The 21,480-nt window shown below is 47.2% G+C and overlaps 1 protein-coding gene across 1 annotated transcript in view; it reads right to left on the bottom strand.

Annotated features, from left to right (window-relative positions):
- MYO15A (myosin XVA) overlaps window positions 1-21,480 on the bottom strand; it is a 1,716,372-nt gene that overhangs the window by 324,939 nt on the left and 1,369,953 nt on the right. The window contains exons 52-54 of the mRNA XM_086939741.1: window positions 4,781-4,986; window positions 1,887-2,029; window positions 1,453-1,525 (exon numbers count right to left, since the gene is read on the bottom strand). Coding sequence (XP_086795867.1) covers window positions 1,453-1,525; window positions 1,887-2,029; window positions 4,781-4,986 — 422 coding nt within the window. The remainder of the gene's footprint in view (window positions 1-1,452; window positions 1,526-1,886; window positions 2,030-4,780; window positions 4,987-21,480) is intronic.

Below are 21,480 nucleotides of genomic sequence, written 5' to 3' on the forward strand. Positions count from 1 at the left end.
CTCGTCTAGTACATTACAACAGTATTTGAATATTTAATGCACACTCCTGCAGAACATATGGATATGTGCTCAATATGCATCAAAACTGCACTGTAACGCGCATATTACAGACCTTTTAACCAAATGTTGTTGAAGGGTAGAAGGGTTGACCCACTGGACCACCCTTAAGGATATCAAACCTGCTTGCTTTGCTTTATACAATTTAAGAAGGTATTTACACCCCATTGCTTTCAAAGTACACTAGCCAACACTGTTCTCTCTAGGAAACATTTTGGAGCTTTGCAAACTAGCCCAACCCTCCATACTCACCTTCTGAGCTAACTGTACAGCTGATAGTTGTAATGCAGTAGGGTAGAACTTACCTGATCAGATGAGTAAGTAGTTGTGACACAAGCAAGGTATAATGTTGAAGGGCATAAAAAACACAGGAAAGGAAGTATGGGATAGGAGTGTGACCCAAAAGCTAAGCAGGGACTTGCTGGTAAGTAAAGAAGCAAACAGGAAATGTGCAACAGAGACAAAGGAAAAAAGGTAACAGAAAAACGGCACACATGCATGTATGGGTTAAAAGGTAGAGGATGTAGCTTAACGGCTAGAGCACTCAACTTTGAAGCTGGGGAACCAGGCTCGAGTTTGGAGCTCAAACACCCTTGATTCTGGGCAAATCACTTAATCTCCATGTGCCTAAAAAAAATGAATGTGTCTGTCTGCAATGAAACTGATGCTCATGTAATGCGCTCTGATACCTTTGGGTCGAGTTTGCGCTATATAAAAAAAGCACAAAAATAGGGGAATGGAAAAATGATCATAGGGGCCTGTCTTACAGGCAGAAGAAATAGCAATGTGCCATGGTGGGATATAGTCCAGTTTGTAACGTTGATGCGGCAGACAAAGAAGAGGCTACAATGTAACAGGCTAGATGTGAGCTCTTTCGAAAATATATGTCCTTTTGTCTAACTTTAAAAGCTATACTTCTGTCAAGCAGCTGCCTTGAGGCTGAACTCTAGGGCAGTGGGAGTTATAAAGTACCAATCAAATTGTACTTTCCAGAAAGGCAAGGAAAATGGTGGATAACCATTTATATGGCTGTGGGAGGGATTCCCATTTGTTTTTCTAATGTAACTATTGTGTAGGAACTAGTTTTCCAAAAAAACAGATTTGGGATCAGCATTTGTACATTTTCCCTAAGGTCTGCATATGTCTCCAAGGAAAGGTCTCGGTGACATGAGGGACTTTAAAAAAGCTACACATGTGGCGGTCTCTTTGTATACCACAACAATCTAAATTGGAACATATGTAAATTAACTCAGCTTGGGCTGATAAGATCGAGTTTTAAGGTGGGATTTTCATGGCAAATGCCATTTTGGTTAAGAATGATGTGTGAGGTCAATAAGCTCAGGTCCTTTCAGAGTTGGAGAGAAGCAGAGTGTCAAGGTGACAAAGCTTTGTTACCTTTGTGAACTTCAGCATCTCTGCTGGGTCTTTTGGTTCTCCTCCCCTTCTGGATTTCTGCCTGAAAGAGTCGCTATAAGAAAGAGGATGAATAATTAGAAAGACTGCTGATTGCCAGACAAGACTTAAACCTCGAGCTGCTGGACTGTTCTGTTGATTGTCGCTTGAAACATAGTGGGCATACATTTGTAATCAATACACCAACAACTATCTATTTTCAATAAAAGTGGATTTTAGAGGTCTACTTTAAAGTGAGTTGTTACCAATCTTTCTGATTTAAATACCAAACGTAGCACCTGAGGACTGGAATGGCAGCACATGTGAGATTCTGCTACAACTTTCAAGGACTGCCATTAAAACATGGAACATTTGCTCACACAATGTAGTACATATCAGTAGATTCTAATGAGCAGTACTTAAATATTGCAACTTACGTTGTCTTCCTCTGTACATCCCGGAAATATTTCTTGGCAAACTCAAGCATGGTGTATCGACTGTCCTGCAGGATGTTCTCATCTATAACTCCATCCATGAACTCATCTAAGCTTTCTGCATATTCACTTGGTGCTGGGGACACCTGGAGAGGAAAAGTAAGTGCAAAGTGTGAGAAAGGTCTAAATGGGTTAATGCTCCATAAATATAAATTAAAGTTCCTATTTAGGGAGTACCATGTCATAATCATCTTGTCTCTGTTTTCCATCTAACCTTCAGAGTGCTTGTATAATTGTAATGTGGTTACATAGAAGCAAAGATTAATACAGTGGCTGCCAAATGGATCATCAGATCGCCCCACTTTTTTCAGCCATCATGAGCATAATTTGCTTTTGCGATATGCCACAATACTTCTGTAACGCAGCTCGTGGAAGATACAAACAAAAAATGATGTATCTTGCCTAAGTACTTTCTGATGTTGTGAGTCATTCTCTTGATTACAGGCCTACAGTTAATAATACTGAGGTGGTTGCCTGATATCTTATGAACACTTTAGATGTGGGTAGTATATTGTTTTTCCTTATTGCACACCATACGTACCAGCGCAAGGAGAGAGGGGGACTTGAGTCCTAACGAATGCCACTGACACCTTTAGGGTCAATACAGGCATATACATTTCGACCTCATTGCGTGGGTAAAACTGTTCCCCACTGTTTTCTATTCTAACACTAGGGGATTCAATAACCTGTGCTTTTCCTTCTAATCTGTAGTTTTATTGTTGCTCTGCACCTTTTCCCTCTGCACACCCTCACACCTTTCCAGACCAGATCAGTGGCATTGCTTACCTACTACATATTATCCCCAAAGCTCCCTTATACTCTGAAGGGTAGTCGCATGCATCTACTCCTTAGGAGAGATGCTGGGAGTGGCCCTGTGATGAAGCATGTCGCACATCAGGTAGGTGAGAGACTCCGTCCTTAACCAGGAAAGGTTTTCCACATAACTATTCTAGAATTAGGATCTAGACTTTGTGTAGTGGCAGCCTCTTATATACGTGGTTTAACTAAATGGGTGACCAATTCATAGTTACAAAATTAGGGGTCATAACTGACTGACAATGAGTTGCCTGAGATCACCCATTTCCTCTTTACATTATACTGCCTTAATTTCCAGGGAAATCAAAACTGCAAATAAGCTACAGTGCTCAGAGTAATTTATCCCACTTTTCAAGTGTGAGACTTTCAGGTTCATGGCAAGTGTGCCTCCACCCTTCAAAACCACAGAACTTTCTGCATGGAAGATAGGATTGATCGAGTCTTGGCAAAGAGGCCAGGATGCTGATGACAAAGACCTATTTATTTGAATAGCTTTTGACTTAAACAACACCAGTTGTGTATATTCAGAGCATTTGGTACAAAGGCCACACAGAGATAGATAAGGTGGGTCATTTCCATTGGGTAAGCTACACATTGAAGTGCTTCCTTAGAGTGTTATGTTATTTTTTCATAGATTTTACTTAAAAAAGGGAGCAAAAAGACACAGTTAATTTCAATATTGGTAAAGGAGGTGTCTCTCTAATCAAAATATAGCTGTAGACTTCTTAGTAATATAAGTATTGCTAAGAGAATATTTGGTTTATAGGAAACGGCCACTACAACGCAGCCGTTTCCACGAAAGGCTTTACCACGCATTCCTTTACTACGAGATACGTAGTAAAGGCATGTGTGGTAAAGGGACAAATTAGAAAACGGGGACTTGGGGGTCTCCCCCACCCCAAAAAAAAGCTTAGGGAAAAAAAGGGGGCTTGGGGGGCGGGGTCTCCCCCCAAAAATAAAAACTCACCTGAAGTCACGTCGAGAAGTACAGGCAATCGGCAAGAGGAAACGGAAAGAAACTTCCGGTTCCTCTTTACGACATATGACGTCACCATGGAAGATGGAGAGGAGACGACGTGAAGAGGTAAGGGGAATTTTAGTATTATAAAAAATATATATATATATAGACAGGGCCCATTCAGGGCTTGATAGAAGGGCAGTAACTGCGGAAAGTGGAATTGGTCATAAGCCCATCCAGGGCGTTATTATAACGTAACTTAATTTTGTGATAATCACATGCGACGTTTACGGTTTAGCAGGATGAAGTGCAATATTGTGTTTGTCTGTAATGATGCCATGCGGGATCACTGTGTATTAATGAGTTATTTGACCATGCCAAGATGGCGCTTATACTTTCCACGGGGAGGTCCTCTTTCTATGTCAAACACCACGTGTGGATGTAAAATAAAAATGGCTGCCTCAGACGCTTACTTTACCATCGATAAAGGCAAAACGGCGAAACGCGTCTGGTCGCTGTGGGTTTTGTAATAAAAACTGTGAACCCGCTCCTGTGAGTGCTTCCTCTTTTCTTGAAAAACGAGGCGAGTGAGAGCTTTAATCTATTGCGGAAGGCACCATCCGCGGAAGCACCCGTCCTTGAGTGCGTGAAGTAGGTGCAAACGAGGGAGCTTGAATATATATATATATATATATATATATATATATATATATATATATATATATATAACAATGTATCCCAACACGTAACATTAGGATATGGACGAACTCCACAGCAACATGTACAAGCAAAGGTTTATTCAAGCGAGTGCAGAGTGACTACGCATTTCGACTGCTCACAGCAGCCTTGATCACGACAGTGAGTGCCATAATTAACAAAGCATTATATATATATATATATATATATATATATATATATATATATATATATGTATATGATACATATAATAAACTGAGTGAGCAAAGCCAGGTCAGAAGATTACAGAACATGGGATAAAAGCTCTTTGAAGAGAGCTTAGCCATTAAAACCCATCCAAAGGAGAATAGAACCATTCTGGACTTACATCCATCTTCCTATCAAATTCATGAGCAACAGCTGTGGAAGCAACTGCCACCGCCAGAGCAGATGAGGCAGCCACCTTGCCCTGTTTGTTCTTTGGCTCATCTTTCTTGTCCACAGGTAGATGGACGAAATCAGGTGCCGCAACAGGCTGTGCGTAGTCTGAAGGGAAGAGTCCAGATCTTCCGTGAATGGCTCCAAACTTCCAACCTGTGTTAGGCATATGAATAACAATTATATATATCACATTTAAGACATTCATTAAGAGGTGGTAATTAATTACCATAGTTAGGGAAATGTATCATTCACAGTAAGGAGAGTAAAGAACACATTATTTGGCTCATGAAGTAATACAATGATTCTGGAGAAAAGTCAAAAAGATAAATAATTGGTATAAATATATAAAGAGACAAACATGTCATACTGTTTTCACAATATTAAGAGGGCAACCTAATCTCCTTGTTCACATTGAACTTTCCAATTTGAATTGCATGTATCTGTAATCATTCTTTTGACTTTAATTACTTTACACATTTTGTTTTTCAATTAATTTCCAGACGTAGACAGAAATCCATCAGCGAGTGAGAAGAGTGAAAGGAGAGAATGAGATTGAGCATGGATGGAAAGAGAGAGATTGAACAAGGAGTGGAAGGGAGCGGGCTGCTTTGAGCATTTTGCCAGGGCAGGTTTTGGTTCCCCAGTCTGGGTTACCTGTTTATCACCAGTTCCCAAATCAAGCAATCAAACAATAATTTGTAGGAATCTTGATGCCTTACCAGTTCCAATTGATCACATCTATGCTGCAAGAATGCTGTCTAAAAATAAGAAGGGGGGGGCGGGTGGCCAACCAAGCTGGCCGAGCGGACCTAATCCACCGAGGCTCCGCTGCGAGCAGAGGGATAAAGTCACCAAAATAACGGCGGGGGAGGTTCTCTTCGCTGAAAATGAAATGCGAGAAGGCTAGGAGTACCGAGGCATGGAGAGGAGACCGGGTAACAGCTGAAAGGCACCGAGCGCCGCCGGAGCAGCGGAACTGCGTGGTGGCCGGGTGATGGCGTGAGACCCTCACTGGAAGTAACGAGAAGCCGCAGAACGGAATCGAGGACCTGAGGACCGGCCCCGGAGATGGGAGGGGTGCATCTGCCGGGGGAAATCGAGGCAGGAGAAGAATCAGGAGTGGTGACGAAGGCCTTGTGAGTCCGGTAGGAGAAGCCGAGCAGTCCTGCCAAGTATCACGCATCAGGCGTGACGCTAACGGATTTCAGTGTGGTGTTCCCGCATCACCGCACTGAAATGCATTGTCACGCATTTGTGCCACTGACCGGCACTCTGATGACAGCGCTGAAACAGCGCCTCTGACACCTGTGCGCTGTGCCCCCGGCCCGGGCCACAGCAGACTTTACTTTGACTTGCCAGGATCATTAACAGTTAAATATCATGCTCCCACTAGTCCGTGCCACAATGTTGCAGTCTGCCGGGAGACGCGGGCTGGGCCTACCTTCAGCAGTTTCGTTACGGGCAGCTCTGTGGCGCCGTCGTGCTGCTGGCTGCCTGCGTAGGACGGCGAGGGCGCGAGGCAATACTTTATTAATATAATATAATTAACCCGGCGGCCGTTGCAGAGGCGGGACGGGCACAGCACAGACTCCTAATGTTAGCCTCGCCTTTATGTTGCCCCGTATGCCTGGACACAGCCGTCGAAGGTGCACCGGCCCGCTCCCCCAGTCACAAGGCCTGGGACGGAAGCCTACTTTTAAGGCACATCCATGGGGAAGCCGTCCGCGCTGGATCACGGAAGTCTTTGCCCTGCTCGCTCGATGTTTGGGCCAGGGCTAGCTGTGGCCAGGAGACAGACCATAGAGACTCAAGGCGGCAGAGACCCACCCCCGAGAGGCCTGTGGAGAGTTCGGGTTGCAGCAGCGTGACACTTTTCACCAACCGGCCGCGCTTCAATGAACACAGTCTGATCCCGAGGAGAGACCGAGAGACAGGGCAGACAGTGGGATTGTTAGCGAGGGTCTGGCTGCCAGTTTCATGGTACACTGGCCGAAACCATGCGCAGATGGCACACAGTGTCATTAGGTTTTTTAACTCCACCTTCCATTCAGGTAAGCCAGAAATATGCCTGCCTTATAATTTACTAGTTCTTTTGCGAAGTTTTTGATTGTATCAGTATGTATTTTTGGGACATTTGTATCTATGACTGGTGACTGTAGGTAAACTTTAGCTGCGTTACGATTTCTAAACGACATGCATTACTGGGCCTATGCAATTGATAGTAATACAGCTGGTTTTGACATGTTTTCATTTTTCAGCAGTGTGTGCATTTATATAAAAACATCTTACTTTTCCTTTTTCCCTTGCCACCTGCCCAATTGGTGTCGTGCACAACACTTAATACGCTGGTCTGTTCAGCGCTGTGATGTTGAGTTTTTGGTATGGGCACAGGATGTTTTCTCTAACTGCAGCCTCCCTCATCCCATCTGGACATAATTGGCAGGCCAGACGGATCAGAACTTCACACTTACTAGTGAAGCCCTCCAGTCATATGCGTTTGTTACAGTTTGGAGGACAGGCTTTTATTGCATCCCTAACATGACCCGTGGAAAAGAGATACTACATCAGAAAGGCTGTCTGTCAGATGACTCAAGCAGCCCTGCAACACTTTCAAGGAGCAGAGCTGGCCAGAGGAGCCGATAGCTTTACTGTGTAAATCACCTCTTGGGTGCAAGACCCTCCCTGCAGCTGTAGTGTGCACTTGTCACAAGTCCTTTTAGTCCAATAGCAATTTTGCACTCATTTACACTACGGGCCCTCGTGTGAAGTTACTGCCCTTCCATTTCTGGTGCTGTGCAGGAGTTTTAAGATTTCCTTAGAGTGTTTTGTTGCTCAGATTGGTGTAATTTCTGATATTTATGTTTCCCTCAGCTTCATTGCTTGATTTTGCACACAAGAAAGTGCCACTCATAGTCACCGTATGTCACTTATAATTACACTGAAAGTATGAAAATGTCCCATAACATTCTGAAACCTTGGCAGCTATGCACAGTTTAATAATTAGTGCATGCACAGTCTGATCTCTGATAAATTATTTTAGTCACACACAATTAATTTAGTTGACAGGCGGGGCTGCTCTGTCTCATCATACTTCTGAATGAGCCTGGTTCATCTGCAGATCTGATTTAACCACAGTAAATCTGCAGGCCCGGCCGCAGGGCTGCTCTGTCTCCTCATCCTTATCATGAGCGCCCTGACTAACTGGGTTTATCTTCCCAGACTACGGGTCAGCGCGTGACTGTTTTACCAGCCATGCTAGCTCTCGCTGTTCTCTCGGCACTGGGGCCCAGGCGGGGACAGGTGATTGGGGGGCTGAGGGAGTTTCTTGTTGCTCAAATGTCTGTTATTTCTGATATTCAGAAGTTTCCCTAGTCTTCATTGCATGATTTTTGCTGGAGAGAAAGTGTCACTCTTAGTCGTTGGAATGTCACTCATAATTTCACAGAAATTGTAAAAATGTCACACATGGCAATCTGAAACCTTGGCAGCTATGGCCGAGACAGGTGGGCGTTGGCTGCGGTAAACGTATGCAGACAGGGATGGGGCTCCCCGACAACTAGAGAATGTTGCTGTGAGGCGAGAGGGTTGTCCCCACCCTTCTTTTGCCCTCTCTTGCTACTGAGACGATCTCCAGGGGGACATGTGAAGGCGGCAGGCTGCTACCTGACTTTAAGATGGCGCCTCGGTGAGCTCCGTTGGGCTCAGAGGAATAAGAGAGACAAAGGGAGCAGTGTGAACACACGGAGGCAATGCCCCAGCCAGTAGCACAATGGGGTAAATTGGCATGAGCAGGCAAGGAGTGTGGGCGGGTACAAGGAGCACTACAGCACAGGTCAGTGAGTATACTGGTGCCTGACCTCAGCTAGTGGCCCTATGGGGATTTTAGAGCTGCACAGGCCATAATAGAGATCACTGGTGGTCCACAGTTAGCAGGCCTCTACCCTACTGCAGCACGGCTTGTGTCAATACTCCAAAGAGTGGACATACAGGCGGACTGACTGGCAAATGGTGGCAGAGTCTAAACACAATATCAGCGGATGCGGGGATGAAGGGACCTTCATGGGAACACCTAAGTAGGTAGAGATGTACATTGAGCCTGCAGCCACTCGTGTGGGTCTGAGACAGCAAAGATACTTGTGAGACGACGGATAAGAACGTGCGCTGGTCGTCTTGTTCAGGCGAAGGGAGCCCTGTATGTAAAGAAGCACCACTCCGCCTTGAGGGGGACGCTCAGAGGTTATTGCCGACCATATCCCACCCAAAAATATGCAGACAAATTGAGTATCCAGCTACTTTACCCCCACGGAAGCGAGAGGGAATCAGCTGGAGGGCCGACAAGGGGGAGAGATGGCGCTCACCAAGGAGGAGCTCCTGTTCTCCTTGAGAGACTTTAAGAAAGAACTCAGGGAAGAAATCAAGGCGGACCTTGAGGGGTCAATGGAGGCCCTACGTTCTGAGATTCAAGGCAAGCTATTGACATTACAACAAGATGTCGATTAAGTGAGCACCTGTACTCTCTAAGTGGAATCTTAGGTGCAGGAGCTGGAGCTTAAAATGGCGGCAATGGAAAGCTAGACAAAAGGACTCCACGAGCAGTTACAAGCGAATAGCCTCAAATGTGAAGATCTCGAGAACAGAGCCCGGAGAGATAATGTTCGCTTAAGGAAAACAGAAGAAAGGGCGGAAGGGCCCGATCTGGAAGCCTTCATCATGGGAATGTTTGGGGAGATGCTGGGCCTGCAAGGCATGAAGATAAAAGTTGACATGATGCATAGAGTGGGTCCACCACCATCCGGTGGACAGAAGCGCCCAAGAGATGTCCTGGCCAAATTACATTCTCACAAGATAAGGGAGGCTATTCTCATGGCAGCTAGATCAAAATATGTGGTCTCTTTCTAAAGCTTCAAATGTGATCTCTATCAAGATGTCTCACCAGCGACACTAGCATGCCAACCTCTGCGTCGCCCAATTAAGAAAAAGCTGGGGCAAGATCACATAAAATACATATGGACCTACCCATTTGGCATCGCCTTCTACCCACACAATAAGCAGCACCACTGTACCTCATATTTCGAAGCGGCAGAGATACTTGGCCTGGCATCACCTCAAGACTCGGAAGAAGGTGCTTAACAAGGCGATGTAAGGAGAGGACCGGTGGATTCACAGGGAGACAGACTATGGCAACAACAAAGAAGAACAAAATTGCAAAAGCAAAAATGACATTGCTGGGGCGAGACGGAGCAAAACGGAAGAGGACTCAGATCGCTACCCTACCACAGAGCCTTGGGTTATAGACATTTATTATTAACAGTTGTTCCAATACACCTATGAAGCTGGAGATGTCCCGGAACGGGGAGAGACTTGATAACCACCAGGGTAAAGGAGAAGGTGCAGGTAGAGGAGTAGCATTCCTTGGGACTGGGTCGAGATCTAGCATTCCAAAGGGGCTGACCATGGAGGATAACTGGGACTGGAGCCAGGGGCCGGGATTGGGTGGGAGGGACTCATCATTACCCCACGGGGAAGACACACAAGTTAGGGACTGAGGAGACTCCTGACAGTGGGCTTACTCCGTTGGAGGTCTGAGGGCGCCTGCAAAAGAGCGGGTGACTTGATAATCACATTCTATAGATCACCATAAGTGGACATGGACCAATAAGTCCATGGTAAGTACATGACAAATGCACTTCACTAAAGTCTTTCCTAGGAAGTTGGGTCAGGTTGACCCCAAATGTTTAGGTGTGTTTTTTTTAGTTCTTTTTGGGATGCACAGGGGACACCACTACTTTATGGGATGGGCGCAAAAAGGGAGAGGAGCCTGAGTAAGAATCGCGTGCGACAGGGAGGGGGGAGGAGGAGTCTTGGTGAAGGGCATACCATAAGGTTGTTCATTGAGTACCAACTCCTACACATTAATCACAAATGGTTCTCACATTATTCACATGGAATGTGAAGGGACTGAGCTTCCCGGGTAAACGCTAGAAGCTATGGAAATATCTCGAGGACCAAAGGCACAATGTTGTGGCATTGCAGGAAACACAGATGAAAAGGGCAGAGGACCTTAGGCTGAAACACAGGGCCTGTCCGCTTGTCTATCACTTATCTGTCAAAATGAAACACAATGGGGTTGCAGTGCTATTTCATAGATCCTTGGAATTCGACAGAATAGTTATGGGTAAGGGGAAATTGCAGGGTTGTAGCTGCACATTTGCCTCCATCTACGTGCCCAACTATAATCAAACTAATTTTATCTCCAAGTCTTATTAAGGTTGTGGGGGTTCGCGGAGGGGGACATTTTCTTACTAGGGGATTTTAATTTGACATGGGAGGCGGGTATGGATAGTACACAATCCCAAACTGCAACGTACAGCACCTTCACTAAAGTCCTGAAAAAAGATTTTTATGAGCTGGGTCTAATGGATGCGAGGCGAACGATGCACCCTAATGATAGGGATTTCACTTTCTTCTCTCATACATACAGATCCTATTCTAGGGTAGATTATTTCTTCCTGAGTAAAATCTAACCTCTGCAATGCAAGCTAGCTCCATTCACCCCATTACTATATCAGATCACACTCCATGAACCCTAACTCAGGCATGGGATAGTCCCCCCTCAAAATACAAGAGATCGTTCTTTCCAGTGGTTATCACAAGGGACCAATTATTGCGGGACGAGCTACGTGAATCTATTAACCACATGGCTGCTGGGCGTTTTCCCCCCCTGTGCTGGAAAATGCCATTTTAGTGGCCCAATGACGAGCTCAGCTCGTCATCAGCACACGACACCTTTGGGTGATGACGAGCTGAGCTCGTCATCAGCATCGAAAGGGTTAAGGAGTATTTCCTAAATAATGATCCCAGAGGCACTTCCCAGGCCACTAATTGGGATGCCTTCATGGCGGTCCTGAGAGGGCAATGCATTACGCTTAATGCGGAATTGACCAAGCGTAGGGTACAAAAGAGACTGATGATGGAGGGGGAACTGAAAGAGGCAGAAAGAGAACACAAAAGACAACCCATCTTTAGTTTACAAAGAAAGGTTTCTGCCCTCAAGGGAAATTAAATGCTATACACAGTAATAGAGCAGAACGGATCCTCCTACGCCTTAAATGTTCCAGATACGAGAAGGGTAATACGGTGGGAGCACATCTGGCCAGGCAGTGGGGGCGTGGCTAGCTGGCCATGATGGTGGTTATGGCCCGATAGTGCTCTGGCGCATCCCAGGGGAATTCACCCTGTTGGCGCGGTTCTGGCTGCGCCTGCACCTGTCCGGGAGTGGGAGAAACATCAATGATACCCCAGAGCTTCTCGGGGGATCATTCTGGCCTACCTGCACGCCCGACGGTGGTAAACTCGGGCAGGGCCTGCCTGCGGGTGCGGGCCGGCTGAGAACGGGAGCCGCAGTGAGGGCGGAGCCGTCACTGGCTGGAGCTGCCTCTGCGGGATCGAGAACAGAGATCCAGAGGTGGGGGGGGACCTGTGGCCCACTAGTTGCAGCTGTCTACGGAGGCGGAGCCGGCCGCGGCTGGGGACGGCCGGATTGCTGTTTGTGCAGCGGCCCTGGCTGCCGTGGACCACGAGTGCCTGACCCTGAGCAGAGTCGGAGAGCGGAATGGCGCGAGGCCTACTGTTGTGGGCGGGGCCTGCTTTGTGCTGGGCCTACAGTGGCCCTCGGAGAGGAGGTCTGGCCTATGGGTGCTGTGACGGTGAGTTTCTGGGCGGGGCAGACTTCCAGTGCCTGCCGGTGATCCCCTGTGAGGCAGAGTGGATGTCGATGGAAGATTGGAAGCCCGGCTGGTGGTGCAGCTGTGAGGCCCAGGCGCGAGTTTGGGGGATTGCTCTGTGCCTGGGTCGGCCCTGTGGAGAAGAACAGCGTAAATCTAGGACAGATTCACAGGCCTCATAGGACAGGCCTGGTGCTTGGGCGGGCGCGGACTGCTGCTGGCCTACCTGGATTGTGAATGGGTGGGCGGAGGTCCGTTTCCAACTTTGGGCCCGAGTCCGACTGGCGTAATTCGAATTTGAGTGGTCAGGTAGCCATTCTCAGGGGGCTGGTGGACTGAAGGCGGTGAGAGACAGTGCGCCTTGGTGGGTTTCCCCCCTCTTCATTTTGACTGTGGGCACCCTTCCTTCCTTCCTGCGTGCTGCCTCAAGTTGGAGTACAGCTGCTTGTTTTGCACGGAGGAGACCGTGTGGGGACTCCCCTCTCCCCCCCCTCCCTGCGTGGACTGTGCCCAGGAGACCCCAGAGGGGACGAGTTTGTTTGGGGGAAACACTGTGTGGGGGCGCTGCGCTGCTCAGCGGACTACTCCTCTTTTCCTGGGGGCCATCCTGCTGGGAATTGGCCAGAAAAAATACAGACTGGTGTACTTGCCCAACATTAGAGCCCTGACCACTTGCGCAGGCCTAGTATAGACAACCCTGCGATGTAGCTCTATGGGCCGAAATCGGGCGAGGGGGCAGGAGAAGAGAGACAGCTCTGATACCCCTGGTGCCATGTCGGGTGTCACAGGCGGGGGCTCCACCGGGGGGCTGCCTTGCCTGGTAATGTAGAGGTCCGACCCCCGGACAAACTGGACATTATACTTAAGGAGATAAGGGAGTCCAGGGTGGCGATGGAGCTTCAATTGAGCACTCTTACTACCGGTTTGAGCATCCTGAAGGCGGACCATGGCAAATTGGCAGATAAGGTCAAGGATCACAGCCAGTGCTTGAAGGAGCTCACGTCGACAGTGGCAGAACACTCTTCCTCCCTACAGCAGCTCCAGCAACAGGTCTCTACGCTTTTGGAGCGGGTGGAAGACGCTGAAGGTAGAAACCGACGCAAAAACATACGCGTTATTGGATTGCCGGAACGCTGCAAAGGGAACAAGGTGGCAGACTTTATGGAGCAGTGGTTCCGAGACCACGTGGCGCCCAAGGGCCTCTCGCTCTACTTCTGTGTGGAGCGGGTGCACAGGATTGTGACTGGACAACCTAAGCCTGGTCTACCAGCCTAAGCCTAAGCCTGGCCCCTTGATTGTTAAAATTCTTAACTATAGGGACCGAGACACTTTACTGCAGAAGGCCAGGGAGAAATCACCTATCCAATATGAGAACCAACGGGTGTCCTTGTATCCCGACTACACAATGCTAGTCCAGAGGCAACGTTCCTCATACCAGGCTGTGAATAAGAGACTGCAACAGGCACAGCTCAAAGAACAATAGTTACTTAGCTGTAATCTGTGGTTCTCCAGTATTGATGTCTTTCATAGATTCACATGCCTGAATCATTCCCCGTCGTCGGAGTGGGAGTCCCACGGTACATAAAAAAGCAGTAAAATATACCATTTGTACATAGCAAATAACAGTAAACCCAACCAGGAAGTAAAGTAGCCCCAGCTACAGCAAATAAAACTTCCACATTAGTGACTATCCAAGTCATTATGTATGACCAAACTGCAGCCAATCAGGCCATAGCTCCCACCAGAATGCTCTCCCCAGAGACCCAGGCTCTCAGATTTTGTAGCACCGGTGTGTACCAGAGTAAAAGTATAGTTATAAAAAGCCTGAGTGAGACTCTGAGGGGAGGTGGGTGGGTGCATGTGAATCTATGAAAGACACCAATACTGGAGAACCACAGATTACAGGTAAGTAACTATTGTTCTTCTCCAGTATTAGGGGTGTCTTTCTTAGATTCACATACCTGAATCAGAGTAGTTAGCAGTAATACAATACATAGCTCTTGGACGCCAAGGTACACAGTATCCATGCATGAACATAATGAAAAGCAATAACATAATCAGGCGTCAAAAGAGCAAGAGGAGGTGGGAGAGAATAGCAGAGGCTCACCTTATTGAAAAAGATTACGCAGGACTGCTCTTCCCACCGAGGCATCGGTATCGCTTGAAGAATCCAGACAGTAATGCCTCATGAATGTGTGCCTGCTGGACCATGTTGCAGCTCTGCAGATTTGCAGGAGAGGCACCCCAGCAAACAAAGCAGTTGAAGAAGATACTGCTCTCGTAGAATGAGCTCTGGGTAAGGTCTGTAAGGGTTTACCTGCTTGTTGATGGCAGAGCCCTATCGCTGAAGAGACCCACCTAGCGATAGTCTGTTTTGTCACTGCACAGCCTTGTCTCGGTCTGCCATGCGCAACAAATAGCTGATCCGTTTTCCTGATGGCAGCTGTCCTTGAAAGATAAAACTTAAGACATCTTCTGATATCTAACGAGTGTAAAGTCCATTCAGCTGGTGTCTGCGGATTTGGAAAGAACGTCTTAAGTATTACTGGCTCATTCAAATGAAAATCCGATGGTACTTTGGGCATGTACTTCGGGTTGGTGCGCAGTATCACAGAGTCATTTGTGAATTGTAAGAATGGTGGTTTAGATGTGAACGCCTGCATGTCACTAACCCTTCTGGCTGATGTTAACGCCAGCAGTAATGCGACTTTCCAAGTGATGAACTTCAGATCAACTTTATGAATCGGCTCAAACGGATGGCGCATGAGTTGAGCTAGTACTATTTTCAAATGCCAGGATGGAGGTGGCCGACGTACTGGTGGAAACATACGAAATAAACCCTTAACCTCATTGATGCTGATGCCATTTCCCTGCTGTGCTGAGAAATCGTAAATCCCATTGTTCATGACGAGCTGGGCTCGTCATCAGTGTTTGAGGAGGCTACACCATGACGAGCCCAGCTCGTCATCAGCCTCGAAGGGGCTAAAGAATTGCTGGATTATTCTTGAGGAGTATAGCGAATTCGTACCATCTTGACGGTATCGGGATATAGCTGCTAGAAACACTTTAAGTGTTGAGTGTGCCAATCCAGATTTAGCCAAGTGTAAAAAGAAGGGTAAAATCCTTTCCGGTTCAGCATACATGGGATGTAGATTCATAGTTTTGCACCAAGCACAAAAACGCTTCCATTTAAGCTTGTAAGTTCTGTTCGTTGAAGGCGCTCTAGCATCGGCCAGGACTTCTTGACAGTCTTGTGGAATGTTCAAGTGTGCAAACTCATGGTGTTGAGGAGCCAAGCTGATAATTTCAGAGAATGAGGGTCCGGATGATATACCCTGCCTTCTTGAAGTGTCAGAAGATCCGGAATTTGAGGCAGTTGAATTGGTTCGCATTCTGAGAGGAGAAGAAGCTGTGAACCAATATTGTCGGGGCCACCGTGGAGCGATTAAAATCAATCGACACGGTTGCCTTCTCATTTTCTTGATGACCTTGGGAATTAATGGAATTGGAGGGAATGCGTAGTCAAATAGCCGTTCCCAGTTCATTGACAGAGCGTTCCCGCAAGATTCCTTGTGGGGAATCCAGCTCGCAAAATGAGTACATTTCTTGTTGTGGTAGGTCACGAAAAGATCTAGATCGGGGCGACCCCATCTCTGGAAGATTTGATCCAGTGCTGGTTGATGCAGTTCCCACTCGTGAGTGCTGCTCTTGGATCTGCTCAGGGAATCTGCTAGCACATTGGCTACTCCTGGAACATGCACTGCTGTCAAGTTGATGTTGTGATCCAGAGCCCAATTCCAGATCTCCTGAGCCTGCTGGGACAAGCGGGCTGATCTTGTGCCCCCCTGCCTGTTCAGGTAATGCTTGCTCGTCGTGTTGTCTGTTCGGATCAACACAGACGAGTTTTCCAGTGTCGCCTGAAAAGATTTGAGGGCGAGGAAAATGGCCCTTAATTCCAACGAATTGATGTGCCATTTCTTTTGCTGTCTGTCCCATTTGCCACTGATCGTCATCCCTTGAAGGTGAGCGCCCCAACCTTCTAGCGAGGCATCCGTGGTTACGATGCATCTGGGGACTTCTGCGAGGAAAGCACAGCCCACCTGCAGGTTGCGTTCTTGACTCCACCACAGGATTGCATTCTTCATTCGAGGCGTTAAGACGATGACATCCTCGAAAGAACTTGACACCTGCACCCATTGGTGACTGAGTTCCTCTTGTAAGGGCCTCATCCTTAGACGACAGTTCGGAGTGAGGAGGATGCACGATGAGATCATCCCTAGGAAAGATTTGAATCTCCGAACTGAAACGCACTCTCTTCTGAGGAGTGCAATCGCCATCTCCTGAATCTTCTCTTGCCTTTCGTTTGAAATGAAGACTTGAGCGAGCTTGGAATCCAGCGTTGCTCCTAGGAAAGACTTCCTTTGAGATGGTACCAGATCCGATTTCTTGAAGTTTATTGAGAAACCTAGACTTTGAAGCAGGCAAAGGCATTTCTGGACATGTTTGCTTGCTGTGGCGTAGGAATTGGCCTTGATAAGGCAATCGTCCAGATATGGGTATATCTGAATACCCTGTAACCGTAAGTGGGCCGCTACAGGTGCCAACATTTTTGTGAATACCCTCGGGGCTGAGCGTAGCCCAAAGGGAAGCACCTTGAACTGGAAGTCCCTGCCAGCCACTCTGAACCTTAGGAACGTCCTGTGCCTGGGGAAGATGGGTACGTGGAAGTAAGCATCCTGAAGGTCGAGTGTTGCCATGTGGTCCCCTTCTGTCAGAAACTGGAGGATCTCTTGGAGTGACAACATTCTGAACGTTAATTTTTTGATGTATTTGTTGAGGGCACGCAAGTCGAGGATGGGGCGCCATTCCCCCGATTTCTTGCGTATCAAGAAAAAGCGAGAGTAAAATCCTTTTCCTCTCTGATGTTGAGGTACTTTCTCGATTGCCCCTTTTCGAATCATTGCATTGATTTGGATGAACAGCTCCCTGAGATGTGCTGGGGGCAGTCCTTTTGGGGGTGAATTTGGAGGGGTTTTTATAAATTCCAATATGTGGCCCTTGGAAACCACATCCAGGACCCATCTGTCTGTGGTAATTTTTGACCAGTCTGAGCAATGTAGGGATATTCTTCCTCCAATTTGTTTCTGGCAGGGGCAAAGTGGTGGCAGGATGCGTTCCTCACTTTTTGTTAGCGTTGTCTCTGCCCCGATATGTTGTTTTTCCTCGGGGCTGTGAATAATTATTTGGTCTTTGGCCGTAAGGTTGTTGTTTATATGGCTGGTACCTCTGGTTGTTCTGGTTGTTTGTATATGAACGTTGCTGGTAATATCCTCCTCTATTTGAGAAGTTACCCCTTCCTTTAGCACCACGAAAGGAAGATTTACGGTACTGCAGAGTACCTAATGACCGCGCAGTTTCCGTATCTTTCTTAGTAGCTTGCAAAGCTTCGTCCACATGTGAGCCGAAGAGATACTCGCCATCATAAGCCATATTTAGTACTTTGGCTTGCACTTCTTGCCTAAAGGATGTAGATTTCAACCATCCCTCTCTTCTAAGTACTGCAGCTCCTGCCAATTGCCTGAATCCTGTGGCAGCCACGTCCACTGCCGCATCAATAATCTCCGACTAAGCACACTCCCCTTCTTGCAGAATTTTTGTGGCCTCGGAGCGGTCCGGTTCAGGCAGTTTTTGAATGTACGGCGATATGTCGGACCACATTTGCCTATCATACCTGCCGAGAATCGCCAGCGAATTAGCAGCTCTAACTGTGGTCGCTGCAATAGTCGATATCTTTTTGCCAATAGTATCGAGTCGCCTCCCGTCCCTGTCCGTAGGAGTCGAGATCTGAGATGACGGGTTCCTTGCTCTCTTCTGAGCTGCTTGCGCAATGACTGAGTCCGTCTTTGCCTGACCGATCAGGCAAGCAGGTGAAGAGGCAGGCGCCCTATATTTCTTATCTACTCGTGGTAATACCGCAGGTGAAGAATTAGGCGTGGCCATGATCTTTAGACCTTCTTTCCAAATAAAGTCTATAATAGGAATAGACCAACTTTGCCTCTGAGACAGACTCTTAAAATCGTACAGGAAACAATCATCCTGTTTAGCCTCCATGGAAATGAGAAACCTCTTAGTAGCCTTGTCCATAATCCTATGGAAATTCGCAATATCCACCGGTGGTGACTCAGCTTTTGGTTGTTCATCAGGGGAAGGTGTGTCCGCTTGATAATCTTCATACTCCGACGAGTCCGATTTATCTAATTCACCCTTTTCATGAGTCTCCTCATAAGTATTCTCATCCTCCTGTTGGTGGTAGGAGACCGGTGTTGAAGGCCGGGCATGTTCTGCTCCTTCCGTCATCGTAGTCCCTGGAGTTTGGGTTAATCGAGGCTGTGGAGAAGCGATTCGAGAGTCGCCTGACTCCGAAGGCGGGAAACGGCGATAATAATCGCTCAACATATACTCCAAATTTTGGAAAAGTTCCATTGGCATTTGCATCCCTGGCGTTGGTGTATTCTCTAACCTAGGCGCTTGTATCTGTTGTTCCTCATCCTCTTGATCCTTTACTTGTATAAGTAAGTCAGATGGGCTCTCAGCTGCTTGAAATAGCTCATCACCAGATCCCTCTTCCTCAGAATCCAAGAGCCTTTCAGGCATTTTTAGTGGCGACATAGATGTAGACTGTGATGAACGCTTTTGCAATAGAGCCGCAGTTGTGGCTGGAGATGGTAGCGGTATGGCAGTGCTCCTTGCTGACCATACCTGAAGATCTGTGCAAGACGACAGCTTTGGTGTTGTAAGATTCTCTTGTGCTAAGGTTAAATCCGAGTCTTGTGGTGTTTTCTTCGTCGTCGAGGATAATAGCTCCGTCGACGTCAGTGGCTGTTTGATTTTCGTCGACGTGGCGGATTTCGTCGTCGACGAGGGAACCGTCAACGGGGTTACCTTCCTCGTCGACGGGGTTGTCGACAAGACTATCTTCTTCATCGACGAGGCCGTCGACGATGACTTCGTCGACGTGTCCGTCGACGGGGTCTTCTTCGCCGTCGATGGGATCGCCGACGGCAGCTTCGTCGACGACGATGTCGACGTCGTCAAGGTCTTCTTCGTTGACGGTAAGGCTGCCGTCGATGCCAGGGGTTTTGTCGACTCTGGTTTTATTTTCGTCGATGTCGGGTCGTCGACGAGAGGTGTGACAATCTTCGTCGACGAGATGGGACGAATTTGGACATGAACATAAGTTGGAGAGGAGGTTGAGGACATCACCATAGACGGTTTTGGTGAGGAAAAAGTCATAGTAGAAGTCATCGCAGAGGCTGCCTGACTGGAAATCGGCAGAGCAGTTGGTGCCTTAGTCACAGGTCTCTGAGGAGACACTAAAGACGCAGTCTTTTTAGAGTCTGTAGGCTTCATAGATTTTTCAGAGGATTTCTTACTTTTAGAAGTAGAAGGCTCACCAGCATCTGAGGCGAGCTGGGCCTGCTTCGCCACTTTAGCTTTTGGAGTAGTCACCTTACTCTCAGCCATCCTCTTTCTAGATCCCATAGAAGACCCTGAGGCAAAACTTCCTACCTCAGATAGTGACGCATCCTTATCTTTAATTCGCTGAAGCCACAGCAGCAGGCGACCCTCTCTGTCCCTGAGGGTCTTAGGAGGAAAAGTGCGACAGATCTTGCACTCCTTAGCCTGATGATCAGGGTACAAGCAGTAGATGCAGCGAGTATGCGGATCCTCCTTAAACAGCCTTGCTTTTCCGCAAGAGTCACAGGCCCTGAACAGGGACTTTGATTTAGACATGGTAAAAGCAAATCTTCCACAAGTAGAGAAAAAAAAACTGAACAGAGCTCAGAGAGACTCCCTATCACACGACGTGCGGTAAAAAATCTGAGAGCCTGGGTCTCTGGGGAGAGCATTCTGGTGGGAGCTGTGGCCTGATTGGCTGCAGTTTGGTCATACAAAATGACTTGGATAGTCACTAATGTGGAAGTTTTATTTGCTGTAGCTGGGGCTACTTTACTTCCTGGTTGGGTTTACTGTTATTTGCTATGTACAAATGGTATATTTTACTGCTTTTTTATGTACCGTGGGACTCCCACTCCGACGACGGGGAATGATTCAGGCATGTGAATCTATGAAAGACACCCCTAATACTGGAGAATATGCACTTCTCTACCCTGCCCGCCTTAAGGTCATTCACAAAAAGAAAACTCACTTTTTCGAGAGTCCGTCGGATGTCGAGGAATGGTTGGAGGTGATGTGCATAGGGTCCAGTCAAACAAGTGTATTGGAGCTGTCTACACAGGGCTCCGATACTAACCCGGGGCGGTCTGCCTGTCACTCTCAGCGGTCTGGTCGGAACGGCGGAGGTGCCGGTCCTTCAAGGGAACAACAGCGAAGAGACCAGGAAGGGGCGCTGGCTATGGCGGGTGCCTTCCATGAGGACTCACATAAGATTACTACAGACTCAGAGGACAGTACGCTACACTCGGACTTTGAGCATAGTGCGATACTGTTTCCTACCATTACGCCTAGGGCAGCGGATGACATGTTGGACAATTCAGTATTGCTACTGATGTATTGTAGTAGTAGTAATTCTTTATTTAGATATAAAAAACATATCTTTAAAAGATTGCACAAATCACATTTATGTACAGTTTTATGAATAAAAGATGATAAAAGAATAAAATGTGACCGTAAGCATGCTAGTTAAAACCTTTCAATTTGAAAATTAACTCTCCCCGTTATTGCAAGTTCTAATAAAGTACATGTTCATCTTGTCAATCAGCTATATGGCCTCAGCAATGTCCAATTTTATCTAGGTTGCGATAAGCGTGCTGAATGAATTTGGACAGGTTTATGTTTAAAACAATGTTATCTGGAGACAGAGCAGCGATAATGGCATGCCTGCAAGTCTGAATACCAAGCC

The sequence above is a fragment of the Lissotriton vulgaris genome, chromosome 10 (assembly GCF_964263255.1).
Source record: "Lissotriton vulgaris chromosome 10, aLisVul1.2, whole genome shotgun sequence".
NCBI classification, from domain to species: domain Eukaryota; kingdom Metazoa; phylum Chordata; class Amphibia; order Caudata; family Salamandridae; genus Lissotriton; species Lissotriton vulgaris.